This window comes from Hippopotamus amphibius, chromosome 2 (assembly GCF_030028045.1).
Source record: "Hippopotamus amphibius kiboko isolate mHipAmp2 chromosome 2, mHipAmp2.hap2, whole genome shotgun sequence".
In the NCBI taxonomy this organism is placed as follows: Eukaryota; Metazoa; Chordata; class Mammalia; order Artiodactyla; family Hippopotamidae; genus Hippopotamus; species Hippopotamus amphibius.
Window position 1 is genome coordinate 44996735 of NC_080187.1, and position 21042 is coordinate 45017776.

The following is a 21042-nucleotide window of genomic DNA, read 5'->3' on the forward strand; positions in this document are numbered from 1 at the left end:
AGTTTTTCCTTTCCCAGAATGCATATAGTCAGAATCATACAGTATGTAGCCTTTTCAGAGTGGGCTCTTTCACTTAGTAATATGCATGTCACTGTCCTCCATGTCTTTTTGTGGCTTGATAGCTCATATCTCTTTAGCACTGAGTACTGTTCCATTGTCTGAACGTATTGATGAATTTTTGAGACTGGGAATGCTCCAAACCATTATCCTTAATCCACCCGGGAAATCTTAAACCCAATTAAAAAATTTATAGTTTTTCAAACTGTGCTAAGGTCACTAAAAATTTCTCCAATCCCCACAAAAATCTTAAAAAGCTGGCATTGTCCTGTTTTGACTGACGTTAAGAGACATTAACCTAATGATGGTTGCCTGCTCTTGATTAGAAACTAAATGCCTCCCCTCCCCCCACTAGCACTGCACTGAACTAGACGGTTGGGACTTGTGTTTTCATATTTAGGAAATTAAAATACAGTGTTTTATCTGGCAACTGTAGCTGGAATAAAGGCCCCATACATCTAATAACAGTGGCATCAGAGATACCTTCAACTTTTCAAAAGACCTAACAGAATGTCAATATTTACTATCATACAGACAATGCAAACTTTCCACTACTCTCCCACCCTACCCCCAATTCAGTGTAATTTCCTGTTTATCTTATTCTTTTGTTTGTTTGTTTATCTTATTCTGATTAAAAGTTCTGAGAGACATCTGTATGTGCCTCTGGAATGAAAAAAAAAGAGAACACAAATTAATGATTATTTAAATGAAGTTTGTTTGGAAGGTAATTCTTTTGAAGATTAGAGTCAACTGTAGACAGGGGAAGAGGACCACTGTATGCTAGCATATTCAAGGAGTTGCCTCAAGGACTGCCTGGAAGTGCTTGGGAGGGGACAAATGCAGGCATCAGATGCCTGAGATCCCGGGTCTGCTCCAATCTGAGCTGCTCTGCCCTGATCAATTTGCATAATAGGATTCAGGCCAAGGTTTCATCTGAAGAAGGTGGCCTACTGCTAAAATACCATCCGAAACCATTGTTTTAAACTGGAAATGAGCTAATATGGTAGCCACTAGCCACTTGTAGCTACTCCAACTTGAGTTGTGCATACATGTAAAATAAACATCATATTTTTGAGACTCAGTACAAAAAAGGAATGTATAATATCAATAACTTTCATATTGATCACGTAGTCTAAAGCACCTTCTAGCTAAGAATAATTTAATGTTTATGTTACTGAGAGTCACTATAAAACAATAAAAATTGTTATCGAGTGCTCTCTCCACGCTTTCCCCCCCCTTGGTTTTCCCACTCCCTTGGTATTGAGACAGTTTGGGGTTATGGTTACAACGAGAGAAGGAAGGGGGACTGGCTGGGTGTTTTAAAGAAACACACGGGTCGCATCTCAGAGAGGGAAGAGGCGGCTCCCTCGGCCGAAATAAACACCATCCACGCCTCACCCAGGCGGTTCCGCTGCTCTGCTCAGCAGCCCCTCAATTAGCCTGATGGGCTGCAGGTTCCTCTGGGCCAGCAGCGGTTTCCTCTCTTCCTGACTTATTGTTTTCTTCTAGCTTTTCCTGCTCCTTTCCTTGCAGCTTCTCAGGACTTTTCTGATTCTGACGGAATTCACGGTCCCTCTGTTTTTGTTTCCTCTCGAGGAAGCTTCTCCTCTCCTTTTTCTCTCCAATTCTTCTAGTTCTTTCTGTTTCCTTTCCTCTGCTCTCTGCTTCTCCTCTACCTCTTTCTCTGGGCGCTTTTGTTCTTCTCTCTGCTGTTCTAGCTCCAGAAGTTTCTGCCGCTTGAGGTACTGTTTCTTAATTGCGGCATCACTCAGGTGTTCGGTCTAATCAAAAGAAACCTGGAGGTCGCATACCACGCCCTTGTGCGTGAACTTCATCCCAGGCGAGGCGCTCGGGCTTGAAGACCCGCGGTTCCGGACCTCGGAGGGCAAGTGTCCCGGGAAACTGAAGTGTGGAAGTTCCGGTCTGTCATCTCCTCCCAGGTGGGGTCCAGCAGGGGGATGTTCACATTCTGTATTTCCCGAAACTTCTCAGACACGCTGAGCAGAACCGCCTCGCCGGGCTCGTCCTCCTCCCTCCTTCAGGGTGCACCATTTGCAGGGCAGCCCGCGCCGCCAGGTGAATCGTGTCGCCTCTCCCAGCAGCGTTTCTCGTTCACACCCTTCCATCGCGGGAGCAGGACTCCCAGTCGTGGCGGGCGGGGAAACGGATTTTGACTGAGCTGGGTGGTCTCGCGCTAGAGGCAGGCCAGGAAAGAATTGACTCCTGTTGTTCTCCACCTGCCCTCGACGTGGAGGAGGTCCGTGGTGCTCTCGGGAATCCGGCGGGTGGAGAACTGGTGAGCGCGCGCCATGCTCTTCAGCCTTTCCATCACCTCCCGGTTGGAGATGGACTTCCTGGCTGCTTCAGCTGCGGGAAGGCCACGCTGCTGGTCATCTTCATTGTGGGCTTGAAGTAGAGGCCGTACAGAGGACAGAGCTCCACTGCCTCAGGCATGTGGTGGACTGTGGTAGCTGCTACCCTGGCCGGGGCTTTGGGCAGGCGCGGGGCTCTGCATGCGTCCCGGGGCTCTGCATGCGTCCCGGGCCGCCGCTGCCCTGGCCTGTGTTCGCCCCAGCACCCGGAGGAGCCCTTGAAGCAGCCCTCTGCTGCCGCCGCCCGCTCCTCTGCTAAGTGCTGGAGAAACAAAGGTGAGCAAGACACATTAATCTGTGCCTTCGAGAATCTCCGTCTAGAGAGAGAGACAAATTATGAAATATGCCGTTTGGGCTATGGGGAACTTGTCCTATTCACAGTAGGATTGACATTTTCTGGACCATAGTGCTAGATAAATCTTTACTGAATAAATAAAAAGGTGAATGCTCGCAAAGTACTTAAGGAACACAGAATAGAGGAGTTACAGGAGGCTTTCTAGAGGAAATGCTGACTCTAATGGGTTGGAAAGAGGTAGCCAGACAAAATCAGCTGGAGAAAGTACCCCACAAGGAGAAAGGGCAAGGTTGGCTCAGGTTTACAGTAACTAATTATGCCTGGATTAGAGGATGGCGGAGGAGGTGGTAAGAGAGGAATATGAGGAGAGTCTCACGGTAAAGAGCCTCATGTGCAAAACTGTGAAGTTGAGTCCACCCTGAAATCCATGAGAGTCATGTTTGAGCAGAGAGGCATCCTTATGAGATTTGTCATGTAGAAAGATCAATCTGAGCGCGCAGTGGAGGACTGATTGGTTACAGAGTGGCTAATGCTGGAGGCAAGAAGACCAATTAGAGAACTGGTGAATGCTTCAGGAAAGCAAAGATAAGAATCTGAACTAAGGCAGTGACACTAGAAAGGCAAGAGAGGGGAGATGGAATTAGGTGATATCTAAGGGGAAGATTTGACAGGACTGGAGGACTAATTGGGGGTTTGAGGGAGGAGGAGCAGAGGGTAAAGACCAGGTCACTGTCTCAGATGGCTGGGTAGGTGGTGGAGTCATTTATCAAGATAGGGAGCATAAGAAAAAGTGGTCTAGGAATGGGGTGAGGGGTACTGGAGAATTGATGCATTTACATTTCAAATTTGAGGTGTCTGTTGGGCATCCAATTAGGGATATTAACAGTCAGTTGGACGTATGGAACTGGAATGCAGAGAACCATTTGGGAAAGAGAAGTAGATTTGAAGGTATCAAAACATAGGTGGTAATGGAAGCCACCTTCATTCTGGAGATGGCTGTATTCATATGTACTTGGGAGACACTTGGGGAGAAGTTATTTAAAAATGTTATCAAGATAGTGCTCAGGAAGGTCATCTTAGTGGCTTAGACAGCAAGGGTGGCTGCTGGTCTTCTCCCAGTGTGGGGAGGGAGCTGCTCTCTCTTCTTGTTATCCCTACTCCTTGATGTTTCTGTGTGGTCAACCTACTGTTCCAAGATGAATCATTTTGGAAGGGAAAGGGAACAAGATTAGATGCAGGCTCTAACACGTTGGCTTGTCTCATCCCAAAGTCTTAGGTACCAAAACCCCAAACAAACATAATAAAAAACTACTCTAAAATACACCCATCCCCTAGGCATTTGGATTAACAGAATGAGGCTGGACAATAATTTAGGGCATAATGCTCTTCTAAAAATCTGATTATCCTTTAGTAATACATATACACAAAAAAGTTGTGAGTTCAGGTTCTGACATAATCCCTTCATTCCAAACACACTGAAATGATAGAATAAATATGAACAGAGAGAACCAAAAAAAGAGATACGTGGGCTCAAAAGTAACATGAAATCTCTTTGCACCAGAAAGGGAATATCAATGCAAGAGAGTAGATTCAAGCCACCCACCTGTTTTGCTCTGTGCCTAGAGGTAGGCAGAGGTGGCTGTGAGTTCAGCTTTTCTACCATAATAGGAACTGAAAGAGTTTCGTATAAGACCTGCACCAAAATCCAGGTTCAGAGCTGAGAACAGGAATGAGGGTGGGACCCTCTGTTCTCAGAGACAGTGTCTTTTGGCCAGGAGCTTCCCTGGGCTGCCCATTGGATTGTTGATGGGATCTGCATTGACATCAGTATCACCTCTAGGAATATGGAAACATCCTGTTTCTATACTGAGTTTCAGGGTGGGAAATGAGGTAGCATGAGCTGAAAAACTACTAGACTGTGAGGAGTAAGCATAAAGGGAGAGAGAAAGGAAGTGAAAACCAAAAGCAAAGTCTCCCATTCAAAATGAGCTCAAGACCCAAATTCCAAAGCATATAGAAAAAAATAAATGCTAGGAAAGAAGGTAAAAACTATCAAGAATTAACATGAATTTGCTTCAGATATTAATTTCATAGAAAAGTTTGACAAACTTTTAAAAATCAGCATGTTTAAGATGCTCAAAAAGTAAGTGAAGACAAAATATCCTCTCAAAAAATTGTGAAACACAAACAGGAAGATATGAAACAAAAATAGTTGGATATGAAAAACAAACCATTAGAAATCTTAAAAATAAGTCATTTAAATTAGACTAAAATAATAGGCGGGCTGAATTTTAGACTAAACACAGAGAACAAATTAGAGAAATGGAGTACAGTACTAAAGAATTAAACTAATATAAACCATAGAGTTAAAGAGATAAAAATATAAAAGCAGGTAGGAGACATAGGGATAAAAAATCAAGATCATAGATCAAGAAACTCTGAATTACATTTAATAAGGAGATTGGAGGGATGGATGAAGAAGCAGCATTTGTAGATCTAAAAGGTGAATTTTCCAATTTGCAAAAAGAGACTAGAATTTGTTTTCTGTTCATTCATTCATTTGGTAAACACTTAACAAGAACTTACTGTGTATTATACTCTAGACTAGGAACGGGATACAAAATGAACGTGGTCCAATCCTTGCCTTGAGGGTATCACAATTAGCAAGAGAGATGGACATGTTTAATTCAAATGTAATGTAAAAACAGCTATGATAAAACAGTGTATTATAGAATCAAGAAGAAGAAAGATTTCTGGAAAGACTAAGAAAAGCTTCACAGAGAAGATGACATTCTCACTGGGTCTTTAACTTGAGAGTTAATAGAGTGTTGTTCTCCAGGAGCAGAAATGCATGGAGAACAGGCATGGAGGCATGAAAGAGCACGACCTATTTGGTGGCTGCTGAGTGGTTCTGGGTGGTTCCAGGTTCTAGAGAAAATGTATGGAAGGAGAGTTGAGACCATAAGCTGAAAGAACTGGCTGGGGAAAGAATTTAATTACTTTTCAAAAAATAGAAAACATGTATTTGAAAGTTTATCAAGGAAAAAAGTGAATGCATGGATTGGAGAGAGACACCATGTTCATAAGTATGGTGACTCAATCGTAAAGATTTTAATGCAATATCAATTAATATCCAAGGGATGTTTTTAATGAAATGTGATTATAAAATTTATGTAGAAAAAGAGCTAGGAATAGCCAAGACAATTTTGAAAAGCATAACAGGAATGTACCCTACCAGCTATCAATATTAATCTAAAAAATTTTAAGAATAAAAACATTGTAGGAGGTATTTCTTTCTTAAATGTTGAAAAGAATTTACCATAATTAACATTCTATGTCAAGCTATGGAGAAAAATGAGCAAATTTGCATTTTAGAAAGATCACTCTGGCATTATTGTACCGGATGACCTGGGGGTGGGCTAGCAAGACCAGTGTTGGGGGTGACATGCTGACTATTTCAGAAAGTCAGCTAATAGATGCTGAGAATGAAGAATGCGAATAGTGAGGATGGAGAAACAGATCCGAGCAGAGAAACGTTTAGGAGAGAGAATCTACAGACCTTGAAGTTTGCCTTTGCTGGAGGGTAGGTGTGTTGGACAGGAGGCAAAGGGAAGATAACTTCAAGGTGTCAGACCCGGGAAATTGGTCCTTTAACAGAAAGAGTGAGTATCAGAGGAAATCCAGATTGTGTTTTCTTTGGGACGTGTTGATTTGAAGATTCTCTGGGACTGACAAGTAGGTCTCTGGAAGATAAGAATGGAGCTTGGGACAGTTTTAGGCTGGCGTCCTAAGTAGTTGAAACAATGAAAATAAATTTCACCTGGCAGATTCCAAGTTCAAACGGTAGAGAAAGAAGACAGTAGGTGGAAAACACTTGCTGTAGGGGACAGTGTCTGTATCTGGGCCCTGGAAGGATCTGAAGAGGCAGCAGTGTGGTGCGGGAGCAGTTAGGGTTAGAGGGCAGATGTGCAGAAGCTGAAAGAGAACAGAGCGTGCTGATGCTGGAGGGGATTGGCTGTGAGGCAAGTGAGAGGAACCTCCAAAGGTGATGAAAGGAGAGAGGGACAAAGCAGGAAAAAGAACGCTGCATTTTTCCATTCACACATGCAGAGTGACAGGTGGGCCCTCACCTTTGCATTTATCGCAAGTTGGGTGGCATCGCTCACAGGTCTGTGTGCTTTGCTGCGCGTAGTAGTGCTCTGGGCAGGTGCGATGACACTGTCCCTTGGAGCGCAGCAGAAAGAAGAATGGATCGCAGGACAGGCAGTCTGTGGGCTGAGGGCCCTGGCAGGCCTTGCAGCTCCTACTACACCTCTCGCACCGCCCCGTGGAGTTGTCTGTGTAGTATCTGAACCAAGAAGGGAAGCAAAGACTCAGTACTAAGCTTCGCTCCGAAGTTGGGGGTGGTGGAAAACATCATGGTTACAGCTGCGTGCCTTTAGACTCTTACTTATGAGATTCCTTACTAATTATACTAATGCATCTAATGAGTCTCAGTTTCTTATCCGTGAATTGGACATTACGGTCCCTCCCCCGCTCTTTCTGGGGGTTAAGTTAGATGACACACGTGAAAGGACCTAGCACAGATCACACGTCGTAGAGCCACAATAATTATTCACTACCCTTGCGTTTTATATACCTATATGCTCTGCCACTTGAAAATTCAGGTGAGTCATACTGAATGGGAATGGAACGTATTTTAAATGTACTCCTGAGTGGTTCCCCTAATTTCTCAATTAAAAAAAATCTTGAAATAGGAGGTGACATGGGTGATGTTGACCTTTGCATAGACGTGGCCTCTTTTGAAAAGATGTTCAGAGGCTAAATATAATAACAGTAGTTACCATTTGTTAAGTTTCTACTATAGGCCTGACAGTACACTAAAGACTTCATAAACATTACTTCATTTCATTGAGTCTAAGAACGAGACATTCGAGCATGGCAGTTAGGAGCTTGCCTTTGGAACAAGTGTGCAGGGAGTCAACCCTTATGTACTGTGTGACCTCAGGCAAGTCACACAACATCTCTGTGTCTCAGGTCTGCAATATGGGGCTAATATTAGTAGCTAAAAGAAACAAGTTATTACTGAGAAGCTTGTTAGAACAGTGCCTGGAACATTATAAATACAGTGAACAACTCAGGGGTTAGGGGCTTCCACCTTGCACATAGTCGAAAATTTGCGTATAATAATGTATAGGGTTTTTTGGTACATAATATTGTTTTTAAAAAATATAATAATGATAGTCGGCCCTCCAAATCTGTAGTTCTGCATCCCTGAATTCAACCTACTGCGGATTGTGTAGTACATACTTAGAAAAAAAATCCACATATACATGGACCAATGAGGTGCAAACCACACAGATCAAGTGGAACCATGCTGTTCACGGTCCACTGTGATTAATGTATATTATTGATAATTATGAGTTTTATGATTAATCCTTATAGCAAACTTTATGATTGAGATAGTACCCCTATTTTACCTATGTAAACACGGAGGCTCAGAATTCAGTCAACTTGCTTAAGGTCAGACAGCTAGTGAAGTGGGGCAGCGCCATTTGAACATGTCCATCCGATGCCCCGGTAACAAGCAGTGCGTTTTATTTGAAGGTAAACACAAGATTTTCACGTAAGACTGAAGAGAGAAAAGGAATCATTGCCAAAGATAAACCTCTAGAGGTCGTCTAACCCATCTTGGCCTGTCTGGACGTTGGCACACTGATGCTATCCAAGACACCTGAAGGCTCACCCTTGGATTCTCTGGTGCAAAACTGCTGGCCCCGTTAGGTTTTTTTTTAAAGTTGATTTCAGTTCCACGAACTTGTTGACAGCTAAAACCATGGCTAGGTAATGCTGAGCCTGCCTCTGTCCAGCTGCCGCCTGTCACTGATCTGAGTACAATGCTCATACCTCAGTGGCCCAGCTCGAAGCACAGCAAGCTTTGTTCCCCCTTCTGCAGCGGGGGGAGGAACAGTGACCGATGTGGGTCAATCATGAAAACTCAGGCATTTGAGAGACCAGGTAATAAAAGAACAAAAGAAAACATCAATCATGAGTTGAATAGTTGATAAAGATCACCTACGACTCAAAAGAGAAAACTATAGGAAAAAGTGAAAATCCACAATTTTCCACAGAGGAATACACAGCATTGAAGTCAGATCTGATTTTTTTTGTCCTGGCTCCACCAACTATTAGTAGCTGTGTGACCTTGGGCAAGTCACTTAACCTTTCTGAGTCTCAGTTTCCTCATCTGCAGAATGGAGGGAATAATATCAGTCTCATAGGATTGTTGTTGAATCAAATCATGATATAAAGACACATTGTGAGTAGAGATGCTTTGTAAACTCTAAAGCAGCATAAACATTCTCTACTAATGTTATTATAGATTGTTATTAAGATGAAAAGCATCAATAGGAACGAAAGCTTATCAATACCGAAGAAAGCTTATCAATACCGAATAGGCTTTAAAAATTATTAAAGAGTAATGCTAAAGGAAGACAATGGAGAGTTTTCCATTGACAGTCTCTGATTAAAAGGGGAGCACAATGCTAGTGCTTACCTCGACAACTCTTTTGCATGAGGTGACTATGAAATCATTTGAGCCTCATAGCCTGGAAGAGGATCTCATGCATATGTGAAAACAGCAACTGGGGCCTTAAAAACCAGCTCTGAGGTTAAACACCAAAATAATGATGTGCAAGGGGTCAGGGTGCAGAGGATTACACACCTGCCTTCTCAAGAAATTGAGATTTAACGCGAAGTTTATGCATGTGGAATCAGTGATCTTACTAAAGGAGCTATTTCAGTAAAATATCTCCACTTACACCTCATGAATACTCCATTTACTCCCCATTTAAGGGATTTACGGCAGCCTGTGCCTTGCATCCCAATGGGTGACTTCACATTCGATGGAGCAATTGTTTTCTTAATTCCATGGTCTGCAATCTAGATTGTGTGTGTGCGCACGCACACACGCGCATGTGCGCGTAAGAGTATCTACTGACTTGATTTAGGAAGATGGAGATTCTTTATATGGGATGCAGATTTCTCAAGCATTATTAACATGAAGATGAAAGGCTGAGCCGGGCAGCCCCATCCCCTCTCTTGTCTGGCAGGAACCTCTCTTTATTGATCTATGTGACTGGTGGTTTTTTTTTTTTTAATTTTTTTTTTGGGGCACACGAGCTTAGTTGCTCCGCGGCATGTGGGATCTTCCTGGAGCTGGGATCGAACCCGTGACCTCTGCATTGGCAGATGGATTCTTAACCACTGCGCCACCTAGGAAGCCCATGACTGGTGTTTTTTGAGGGCTGCTAATGTGTGTGGCTCTGTGCTGAGTGTTGTAGTAACCTGTGTGAAAAGTAAGATGTGGTTGTCTTCTAGGAGCGTATCGTTTTCTAAGGAGACATATAAGAAGAATAAGCTCTTACAAAGTCTCTGTGTTACTGAGACATACAAAGTGCTCTATGTTAAGCATGTGTTGAATGGATGAGGTGAATCAAAACACAAGACAGTGATACAAGCAGTAATTGCTACAGAACTGAAGATAAGAGATGTGCTAATTTGGGCAAAAGCATTTGGGGAAAGTCCAAGGTTATAGCCCTTCAATTTGAGTCTGGAAACTCTCATTGCTTTAGGTTACTGATTGGGAGGGAAGAGTTAGTGATAGGCCTGTAATCAGCCTTTCTCTTTACTGGGGATGCCTGGGGGGAAAAAGATGACCCAGTCAAATCCTCTTCCTGATGTGCTGGTAACCAGACCTTCTGATAAACACTCACAGTTTTTCCTAGCAGAAAAACACGTGATGGAATGCTCTTATCTGTGAAATGCTTTTAGAAGGATACATCTGTGTATCTAGGTTGCTTATGGTAACTAAAGCTGTAATTTGTGGATTTATGAGGGCATGGCAGGTTGGAGGATTAATGGGGTACAAATGGAGATATTTTACGGCAATTGTGGCCTTTATAAAATCAGTGCTCCACATACATTGCTTAGACTGCACATATTAAATCTGGTCAGAACAAATCCTAATGCAGAAGAGAAAGAACCTACATTCATGGTTATGGACTTCTGTAAGAGAAGAATCACCTCTGCCTATGATTGCTTATATTCTTTGAATTACTGATGTTTGGCATGTGGGTCTGACTTGACAATCTGACTCTTTGTGTTATCTCATTGGGTCCCTGTGCCTTTCCTGTTTACTCTTCCATTACTGTGAACTGGCTGAAATCCTCTAGAGACCATTACTTTTGTGTTGGACTCTCATCTTTGTTTCTTACTAGCAGTGAGACTTCAATCTGGTTATTTAAGTATTCTGAGACTTAGCTTCCTCACCTGCAAAATGGGTTTGCTGACAGGGATATCTGGAGTGGTTATGGGATTACATGAGGGGGAAGCGTGTTGATACCTTACCCTTCTCTGCACTGGGGCAGGCACTCCTTTCCCAGCTGGAACCAGCCTGGCTGGCAGGAGAGGCATTGCATGCTGTGTCTCCCTTCACATGTCCTACAAGAGCTGTGGCAGGGAGCACACCTGTGGCTGTCCTCATCCGCGTAGTAGCCCTCGGGGCAGTCCTGCACGCAGGTTGTGTCTGCCAAGGGAGGAAAAGAATCTGTCTTGGTATCAAGTATGACACATGTCTTCCAAACCTCCATGTGCTCCCCCTGTAAACCATGTGGGTGGGGTGGGTGCAGGAGGAATGAGTCAGTGTCCTTGTGGGCTGATGGGTATCCCAGGAGCTAAGGTGAATGTCCAAGAAATAGAATCAACCATAATGGCATTAGGAGATGAGAAAAAACAGGTCAGAGTGATGGGCTGTGTTGGACAGGACGGAAACCACCATATGTCAAAGTGAAGGAGAGGATGTATAGGGTCTCCCAGGACTGGGAGAACATTCAAGGCAGGGGCTGGGGTGGTAAAAGTCACGGCTCCATTGAAGAAAACAAAGTGCAGGGCCAATGTGATGAACACATTCCTACAATTTCAACTATTTCTAGCCTCAAATATAAGATTTTACCCTCAGTTTTGCTGTGCTGTGCACACAGTGTGACTCTTGAAATTTAAATGAATTAAAATGAGATAAAATGAAAACTTCAGTTCTTCAATTGTACAAGCACAGATATAGAACATTTCCATCAGGACAGAACGTTCTGTGAGACTCTGTTTTGCCCATGTGCTTAAAAAATTAAATTCTAACCATGAACCCTCTGCTCTACACAGCAAGATGAGTTGGAGGCGAGTTCAGCCCCACATAACCCCAGTCCTTCCTCCACCCACCCCCGTGGAGTCACTGATTCTTGCCTTTTCAACTTCCTTAATAACATGCAGGGTAGATGATGAGGGGGGATTCATGATAAAGTTAAAACATGAGATTTGCTGGCTCCACAGTTTAACATACAGTCTTAGAGGCTACGTCTTTCCCAGCCTCTGCTAAACCTCATAGAACAGAAGCCAGACTCTCCTGCCTTATCAATGTGAGCCACTGGTCAACTGTAGACCAGAAGCCAGTTTGTCTTCATTAGCACAGGCATTGATAAAAAAAAAAATTAAGTAATATGAGGGCTGCTGTAAGTGTTGTGGATCTCCCCGAAATGTGATGGGAGACTCTCTGAGCTGCTCAAGGGCAGAGGCCATGTCATTCATCTCTGCTTTTCCAGCACCTGGCACAGTGCCAGGTCCCCAGTTTTTGTTCAGTGGCCATTTTGTTAAAGATGGATGTTGACAATGGTTTATTGTCCAGCTGATGTATCTAGCTAACTAGGGGGAAGCCTGAATTCCCTAAATATGAAACACCCTGTATTAGTTTTCTATTGTTGTGACAAATTAACATAGTGGCTTAAAGCAATACAAATTTATTATCTTACAATTCTATAGATCAGAAGTCTAACATGGGTCTACAAGGCTATGTTCCTTTTAGAGGCTCTGGGGGAGAATCTGTTTCTTTGCCTTTTCCAGCTTCTAGAGGTCACCTGCTTGTCGTGGCTTGTGGCTTCTCCTCCATTTTCAAAGCTAGAGCATCTCTCTGTTCCTCTGTTCTGATGTCACATAGACTTCAACCACTAACTCAGGTTATCCTGCCTCCCTCTTATAAGGACCCTTGCAGTAATCCAAGATAATGTTCCCAGATCAACACAATTAGTTTAATCATATCTGCACATTTTTTTGTCATGTGAGGTAACATATTCACAGAGTCTGGGGATTAGCTTGTGGACATTTTTAGGGAGAGCATTATTCAGACTACCACAGCCTCCAGAGGAATTATCTAATTTATAAGTAGCCTGACCCTGGTGGGGTGGTGGTGAGAGGCAGGGTGGGAGAATATGAGAAGACCAGGTCCTAGCACATCTTGCATGCAGCCCATGGGGGCCCACCAGCACCAAAGTCTCAGTGGCAGTCTAATTGCAGTCTAATTCCCTAGTTAAAGGAAAGAGCACCTTGCAGTGATAAGATGTCTTCCTGTCTCTATGAAGGCACCTGAGGTGGTCACTAACAACACTCTAGATTGGGGATAATTAGAAAAGAAGGTTCTGGGGGTTGGGGTGATACAGGGGATCTGGAATGGTCTTATGAAGCAGCAACTGCTGGGAAGAAAGTTCACTGAGATTTGCCGAAGAGGAGCTGAGACAGATGGATAGGTATCCTTGTGTGTTTCCTATTGGGAGGCAATCAGGAATGGTATTGAGAATAGTCGTCCCTGTGTCTCTGCAGGGAATTGGTGCCCTTGCTGAAGGCACCTCAACAGGAAGAGGAGAAAATTGCTGCACGTTTCTATTTGAGTGCCTTGCTTCTCGGGTCTGCTCTACCAGGCTGAGGAGATGGATGCTCACAGTCTCCAGGTCTTCTCATAGTTGTCTCTTCTCTCTCTTCTACACCCCTTCACGACTCTTTCTTTCAGCTGAGTTCTGTTTCATTTTCCTTCTCCCAGACCTGTGTTTAAGCCTGATCATGGTAGCCCTGGAAACCTGAGGGCGTTGCTTCACATTAGCCGTAAGCGTCGTGTCTGATCTGCTGCCCAACCTCAGATTGTGCCATACTTTGTTCAAGATTTATTAATCAATAGGTGCTGAATCAAGGGGAAATTTTCATGAGGAGCCTAATATGTACATGTTCATAAAGTATCCCTCCACAGACTGCTTATTAATCACAAGGGAACAATAGTAACTCTGCAGTGGCGATACTGGACAGCACCCTGAACAGAGGACCAAAATTAACATCACCTGTGAGAGGCAGGTGACCACTGGGTGCTTCCAAAGGACATGGCATCACGAATGAAGTATTCTGCCTGAGGATGCATGACCTCCATCTAATCATGGAAACCTTGACACAAACTCCAATGGAGGGATAGGGGCTGTGTTCTTCTCAAATGTCAATATCATAAAAGACAAAGTCTGTGGAAATGTTCAGATTAAAGGAGTCTAAAGAGACATGGCAACTAAATGTAACACCTGACTCTAGATTGGGCCCTGATCTAAAGGGGAATTGACAGAATTCTAATGTGGATGATTCATTAAAGGATTGTATTAATGTTAAAGGTACTAGACTTGACAACTGTACCACGGTTACATAAGAGAGCATCCCTATTCCTAGGAAATACATACAAGCACACCTTGTTTTATTGTGCTTCACAGATAGAGTTTTTTTTTTTTTTTTTGACAAAGTGAAGGTCTGTGGCAACCTTATGTTGTTAGATGATGGTTAGCATTTTTTTAGCACAAAAGTAATTTTTAATTAAGGTATGTACATTGATTTGTTTTTAGACATAATGCCATTGCACACCTCACGGGCCGCAGTATAATATAAACATATGTTTATATGCACTGGGAAACCAAAACATTTGTGTGACTCGCTGTATTGCACTATTCGCTTTATTGCAGTGGTCTGGAACGGAACCCACAATGTTTCCGAGGTTTGTCTGTACTGAAGTACTTGTGGGAAAGGGGCCATGATGTATGTAGCATATCCTCAAGTGGTTAAAAAGTATATATTGCGAATTCTGTGTGTATACACACCGAGAGTAAGAGAGTGAGAGCAGGCAAACGATATGGCAGACGGGGCAAATGGGTGAAGGGCACGCATGCAGGACGCTTGGTACTGTTTCTCCTCTTGCATCTGTTCTGTCCGCTTGAAAAATTTCCAAATACAAAGGGAAAAATTAAAAAGAAAGGCGCCAGTTTCCACTGGGCACCAGGCATTGTGCAAGGTAGTTTCCCAGATAGAGGGGAAGGTCAACCCATCCTCAGAGGAAAGGTAACTCACTGAGAAGAAGGCTGTCCCGCAGGCAGGTGTGACACTGGTCCTCAGAGGGCCCTGTGCAGCGGAAGCACTTGGTGTGACAGGCCTTGCACACCAGGGCCTCCTCATCCCAGTACTCGACGGCGGCGCATTCGGTGTGAGGCTCACAGCCCCCGTGGTTGTTCACCCTCAGGCCTTCCCGGCATGCCGTGCAGGTCCCCGAGGACGAGCAGGTCCGGCAGGACTCGTGGCAGTCTGCGGGCAGGGCGGGGACAGCAGACGGGGAGAGTGAGAGAGGACCAGCCTGCCCCTCGAGGGAACCCGTTCCCCTGGAAAGTGCTCACATGCCTTCCTCGGAGATTTCTAGGGCTCTGTGCCAAGGGTGTGGGGCCAGGAGTTGGGCTCCAGGGTGAAGCTTTCTTGTTGCACGATGAGAAAAAAATGGCTGGTTCACTTTCTCTGTGATCCCTGGAGAGCCCCTTCCTGCAGCAGCCAGCTCAGAGATATGACTAAGGGCCACCATAAACACCCAGACGGCAACGTGATGACAACACGCAGCTCGGTAGCAGCACAGTCACGCGCCAGCCTGTGGGCTTCTCGCCACTGTAACTCCTCTGCTGCGGTCCTCCACTGGCCTCCCAGTAATGTGAGCTTATTACTAACATAACAATTGTTCGTATGTGTTGTAAGGACCTCTTGATAAAAAAGACCTCTTTTAGGGACTTCGCTGGTGGTGCGGTGGTTTAGCATCCGCCTGCCAATGCAGGGGACGCGGGTTCGATCCCGGGTCTGGGAAGATCCCATGTGGCGCGGAGCAACTAAGCCCGTGAGCAGCCCCTGCTCGCCACAACTACAGAAAGCCCTTGTGCAGCAACGAAGGCCCAATGCAGCCACTAAATAAATAAATAAAAAATAAAAATTAATAAAAATAAAAAAAATAGTGTTTTTTTTTTTTTTAAAAAGACCTCTTTTATAGTCATTTAGGAAAGCACAGTGCCTGTGAGAGGGCCTGGCATATAACAGGCACTCAGTAAATATTTGTTAGACAAACAAGATGAGAACAATTCACTTCCACCTCGGGGGTTTAGCAGCTGCTGTTCCCTCTGCCCGGAATCCTCTGTGTGAGCAGTTTGTTCCCTTCCTTTCTCAATGACCTCTTCTAGGCCGCCTTCTCTCTAATTTCAGCTCTCTCCTGCCCCCCTTTCCTGCCTTAGTTTTCCTTTTGACTTGGCTTCTTTAGAGTCTGTCTTCCCCAATTGAATGTAAGCTCCATGAGGGCAGGATTCTGTCTGTATTGTGCCCTGCTGTTCCCTGGGGCTGGGAGAGCACCCAGCACATAGTAGCCCCCAGTAAGCACTCCCTGGATGAATAGATGCATGGCATTATCATTGTGATTGCTGTCTTCTCAGTGTATCTAGATCAGGACACTGAGGCTGGAGGGGCTACGTCACGAGGCTGGCAAAGGCAGAATGAACACACGAACCCAGGACCTTAACATGACGTCTCGTTATTTCTGTCCCAGCACCTTGGGAAAGGTGAGGGGTTCTTAGACCTGTCTATGTGATCTTGTAGGGAGAAATTCAGGATGATCAGAATCGATCCTGTTCTTTGAGTTTCTTAGAGGAAATCCTGTTTGGAGGTGGCTTGGTTCTGAAATCTTCTCTACACTAAACCGAATCTTAATTTTCAGGTCAGGTCCTTTGTTTCTTCTCTGGAAAGTCAGCTTGTTGCCCTGTTTCTTCCAGTACCAGCTTCCCTCTGCCTCCCTTCAGACTGATGGAAGGAGCAACATCATTGCAGGGAGAGACCTCAAGTTAGCTCCCAACAGCTGAGCTGGCCTGAGCCCAGGCATATGTGTTTTTTAAAGCTCTCTGGGTGGTTCTCATGGGTGACCAGGGATGAGGACCAGAGGCCTTTCTCAATGAGAAAATTAAATCAGGTAAATTAAGTAAATGTACTCTGAGCGTGTGAAGTTCTCTATATGGCAGATTACTTTTATTATTAACACCAGAGAAAGGCCAAAAGTTGATCCTTGGTTCCTGCTCTAGTGCAGGCAAGATGGCCCTGCAGGCCTTTGGCTGAGTCTTTAAACTTCTCGTGGAAACCGATCCACAGATCTGCAGCCTCCTCACGTGGGCCCCCCCGCCCCGCCCCCTCTGCTGCACAGGCACAGCCGCCCGTCTTCAAGTCCACGTTCTTTCACAGTCAGGTGGGACACTGACACCGAATAGTGCTTTACATAAGACACACAAAAAGGTATATCCAAGTTGTGAGACTAGAGCAGAAAGGCTATAGGAGCACACTGCATCTTCATGTTTGGCCAAAAACATTTCCCTGAGTACGGTCTAGGATGTGGGTGGCCCAGGGTTTCTCCTGCCGCGTGAGTTCACCTTCAAGCTCTCACTGTGGGTAGGGGGCCTGCCTCTGGATATCTGTCTCGTGTTTGCTTGGCGGCAACATAAGGGGCTAAATTACCACTGGCTGAATCCTGTGATTACAGTTAACAATGCTGTATTGTACGCTTGAAAGTTGCTGAGGGAATAGAGCTTAAATGTTCTTAATAAAAAAGAAAAAAGGTAACTCTGGATGTGTTAACTGACCTTATTGTGGTCATCATTTCAAAATATATACATATATCAAATCATCACATTGTATATCTTAAGCCTATGCAGTATTATACATCAATTGTATCTCAGTAAAGCTGGGGGAAAAAAATAAAGGTCCCTTCCCTCAGAATGCTTCTCTCACTTGCTTGGGAATTCCTCTAATGATGGGTAATTAATATTTAATTAGTTTTTCTATTCCCTGACAACTAAGAAGAGGCAGAGAATTCATAAGGAGGCCTAAGTAATAACAGATCCTTTCTTGAATGCTTAGGGATTGAAATGCCGAAGGGGAGACGGAATAGGGGCCCCCGGGCAGGAGAGGCTGCAGGTAACGAGGAGGAGGAGGGGGCTTTCAGGAGGCAAGAGGCACGGAGATAACCCTCTACGGCACAGCTTTCCTTATGCTGCTGTAAACTTATACTGGATTAAAATTTTAAGAAAAAATTTCCATTTGGGTAACTTTTGAAGTCTCGTGAGCTCTGTAAATCTGCACGAGAGAATCCTTTTGGATCAGCTACCATTGTGAGGAGGGTCAACATGGTTCATTGCTAGTGAGTTACATCATCAAAGCTAAGGAATGATTCATTTAAAATAAATAGTAAATTAGAGCAGATTCAAAATATGCTTTCTCAAGCAGGAGGGAAAGAGCTGAGACCACACCTCTGGGACTGCAACTGTGCAAACCCAGAACTTACTTTCTCCTACCAGAAATCCGTAATTCCAGCTAGGTGCCCCGGGATGTGGTGCTTGGCCATGCACCTGGAAGTCTTTACCTTTGCAAACCTTAGTCTCTTTTTCAAAGTAAGTTCCTTCGGGACACGCTTCCAAACACTGCCCATTGTAGAGAACCAAGGAGGCCTCAGCACAGAGGTCGCAGTCATCTGCTGAGGGGCCACTGCACTCCAGACAGTCTTCATGGCAGGGAACACAGTGGCGCGCATCCGCGTAGAAGTGGCTGGGACAGGACTGGTGGCATGTGTCCTTGTACAGGAAGGACTCAGGCATGCACTCTGGGGAGCAGCGGAAAGGAATTTATTCCTTCTGCAGTGGGCTAGCCCATCCCCCACCACTTGGACTCATTTGACCCCAGTGTAGGTTTGCCCCACCCCCACCTTCCCAGGGCATGTCCTCTTTGTCTCACAAGCCCTGCGTAATATGGTGGCCCAGTTAGATGGTGCTGGGTTCACATCCTGAAATGATCTGCCCCTTGGGTTGCAAAACACTGCAGTGCTATGGCAGATGAGTCATGGCTGAGGTGGTGGACGTATTGTTCTGAAAACCCAGAAAGTAGTCACAGATTTTTAAAGTAGTATGGAGCACCTCAGGCTCTGTTTAATACAGAAAGCAGTTTAGGAATTTGTGGATTAGTTGATTTTTCATTCACAGATAAGGTGAACCAATGAAATATACATGGTTAATCAGTATGAAGAATGCATTGAGTGTTTATTTGTCCCTATTCTCTTATTTGGGGGGGGGGGATTCCAGAAAACACTTAGGTTACACTAAGAGAATCCTTTGGATTGGACAGAGTCTGTCTTATTCTGAAGAGGAACTTAGCCTTTCTTAGGAGATAATTTCAGGGAAAAAAATTCCTAGCCAGAGTGCTACTCTTAGAGTCTTACAGTTGCGTGAACTTTTTTTTTTTTTTTGGGGGGGGGTGGTGTATCTTTTATAACAGTTGAAATTCTCCAGGCACCTCTGTGTTTTATTAATATCAACCTCTCCTATGAGATTTTGTGTTCAAAGAGGTGGAAGCTTTAAGTTCCTGTCTGTATCTCTAGCACCTGGGAGAGTGCTTGCCACACCCTAACTGCCCAGTACGCATGTGTGGGAGAAATCACGCAAAAAAGGGGCTCTTGTTGGTCTTAATTTGCAGAATCCATCACGGAGAGGCTTTATATCACCCTCAGTTTTCTCAGTGACACCCACGGAGGTCAATTTCAGTAAAGGTAGGGAGACTGGCTCCCCCCAGTTCTACCTGGACACCCACCTGTCAGATAGTAGCCCCCACACTCCCCTGTGATGCTCCAGGTACCTTTGCATGTTTTCTCATGGATGCAGTCTTGACACATCTCTGGGCAGTGCTTGCACACCCCTTCCATGGCCACGTGCCTCTCGGGACAGGTTTCCCGGCACGCCCCCTGGTCCAGGACGAGGCCTCCTTCGCACGAGTGGCAGTTGGTGGCATTCCCTTCGCATGTTCGGCAGGAAGAGCTACAGCGTTCACAAGTGCTGTCTTCTGCATAGAAGCCCCTGTGGGGAGAAGAGGGAGCCCCTGGAGAAGCCTTCCAACTAGGGCAGTGATTCACACCTGGCAGCCGAGAATTAGAACTGAAAATGAAAGGATTATGACTATTGTCGACCCAAATGAATCCAACAGAGTTCCTGGGAAAAATCAAGTTTGGAAAAATCAAATGCAAGGCATAGGTATTATCCTTGTGAATTTGGTGTATTTGAAAACAACTTTTAATTTGTATATAGTTTAGTTATCTTCTGATTTTCTATTTTATCACCTAATCTTCATTCTTTTCTCTTTTTTTGTTAGAGGCTGTTAGAGTAGAAAATGCTTTTTATTCAATTTAGTATGTTTTTAATTTAAAAACAGCTTAAAATTTAACAGTGGAAAATGTTCTTAAGAGGCTCAAAAGGTTTAATGACCTATAAAATTTTTGTATGTGAAAAGGAAGGGAATGCCCTTGGAGTAATCATCTAGAACACGGGGATCACCTCTGACCCATAGGGTATTATAGCCAGCAGCTGGATCCTGTGGCATAGGGATACCCTCGTGCCTTAGAGCCATCACAGCCACTACCCTTTTGGTTAAGGCCACTGAGAAAATTGTTGTGGGATCCCCTTTAACCTTTTTTGTTCTTCGTGTAGTAGAAGCTTTCCTGAATTCTCATCACACTCAACCTTTCTCAGCCAGACACTTCCTATGAAGTCCTTTTTGTTAGCTTCTCCTCACATAACTCTTTCACATTATACTAACCTTACCCTGGCTACTCTTCTCCCTTCCATCATTGATGAAGTACCCCAGCACTGCTCAATGCTGATGTATGACCTCCTGTTTCCTCATAATGATCTACAGGAAATTCCACTGGGTAACACTGACTTCTCATGGTTCACTGATGGTCTTATTTAACAAGGTGACAATAGTAAATGTTGTGCTGGGTATGTTATTGCAACTCCTTTTGATGTTGTTGAGGCAGCATCTTTACCTGTGGCTACTTCAGCCCAACAGGCTGAGTTATATGCTCTTACACAGGCTTGTACTTTAGCTAAGGACAAAACTGCCAATATTTATACTGATAGTAGGTATGCTTTCAGAGTAGCTCATGGTTTTGGAATTTTGTGGAAGCAACGTAGCTGCCTTACTCCCAGTGGAAATAAAAATTTAAAATGGGCCCCTATGTTCAGGAATTAGTGAATGTAATACTTTTACCTGCCACTTTAGCTATTAAGATTCTGGGGCTTCTAACTTGAC

General features: G+C 44.3%; 1 protein-coding gene across 1 annotated transcript in view; it reads right to left on the reverse strand.

Moving 5' to 3' along the window:
* Positions 1-21042, reverse strand: part of PCSK5 (proprotein convertase subtilisin/kexin type 5) — a 453108-nt gene that overhangs the window by 10649 nt on the left and 421417 nt on the right. Inside the window, exons 31-35 of the mRNA XM_057721743.1 lie at positions 19594-19811; positions 18332-18568; positions 14977-15207; positions 11134-11311; positions 6855-7072 (exon numbers count right to left, since the gene is read on the reverse strand). Of these exons, the coding sequence (XP_057577726.1) occupies positions 6855-7072; positions 11134-11311; positions 14977-15207; positions 18332-18568; positions 19594-19811 (1082 nt within the window). The remainder of the gene's footprint in view (positions 1-6854; positions 7073-11133; positions 11312-14976; positions 15208-18331; positions 18569-19593; positions 19812-21042) is intronic.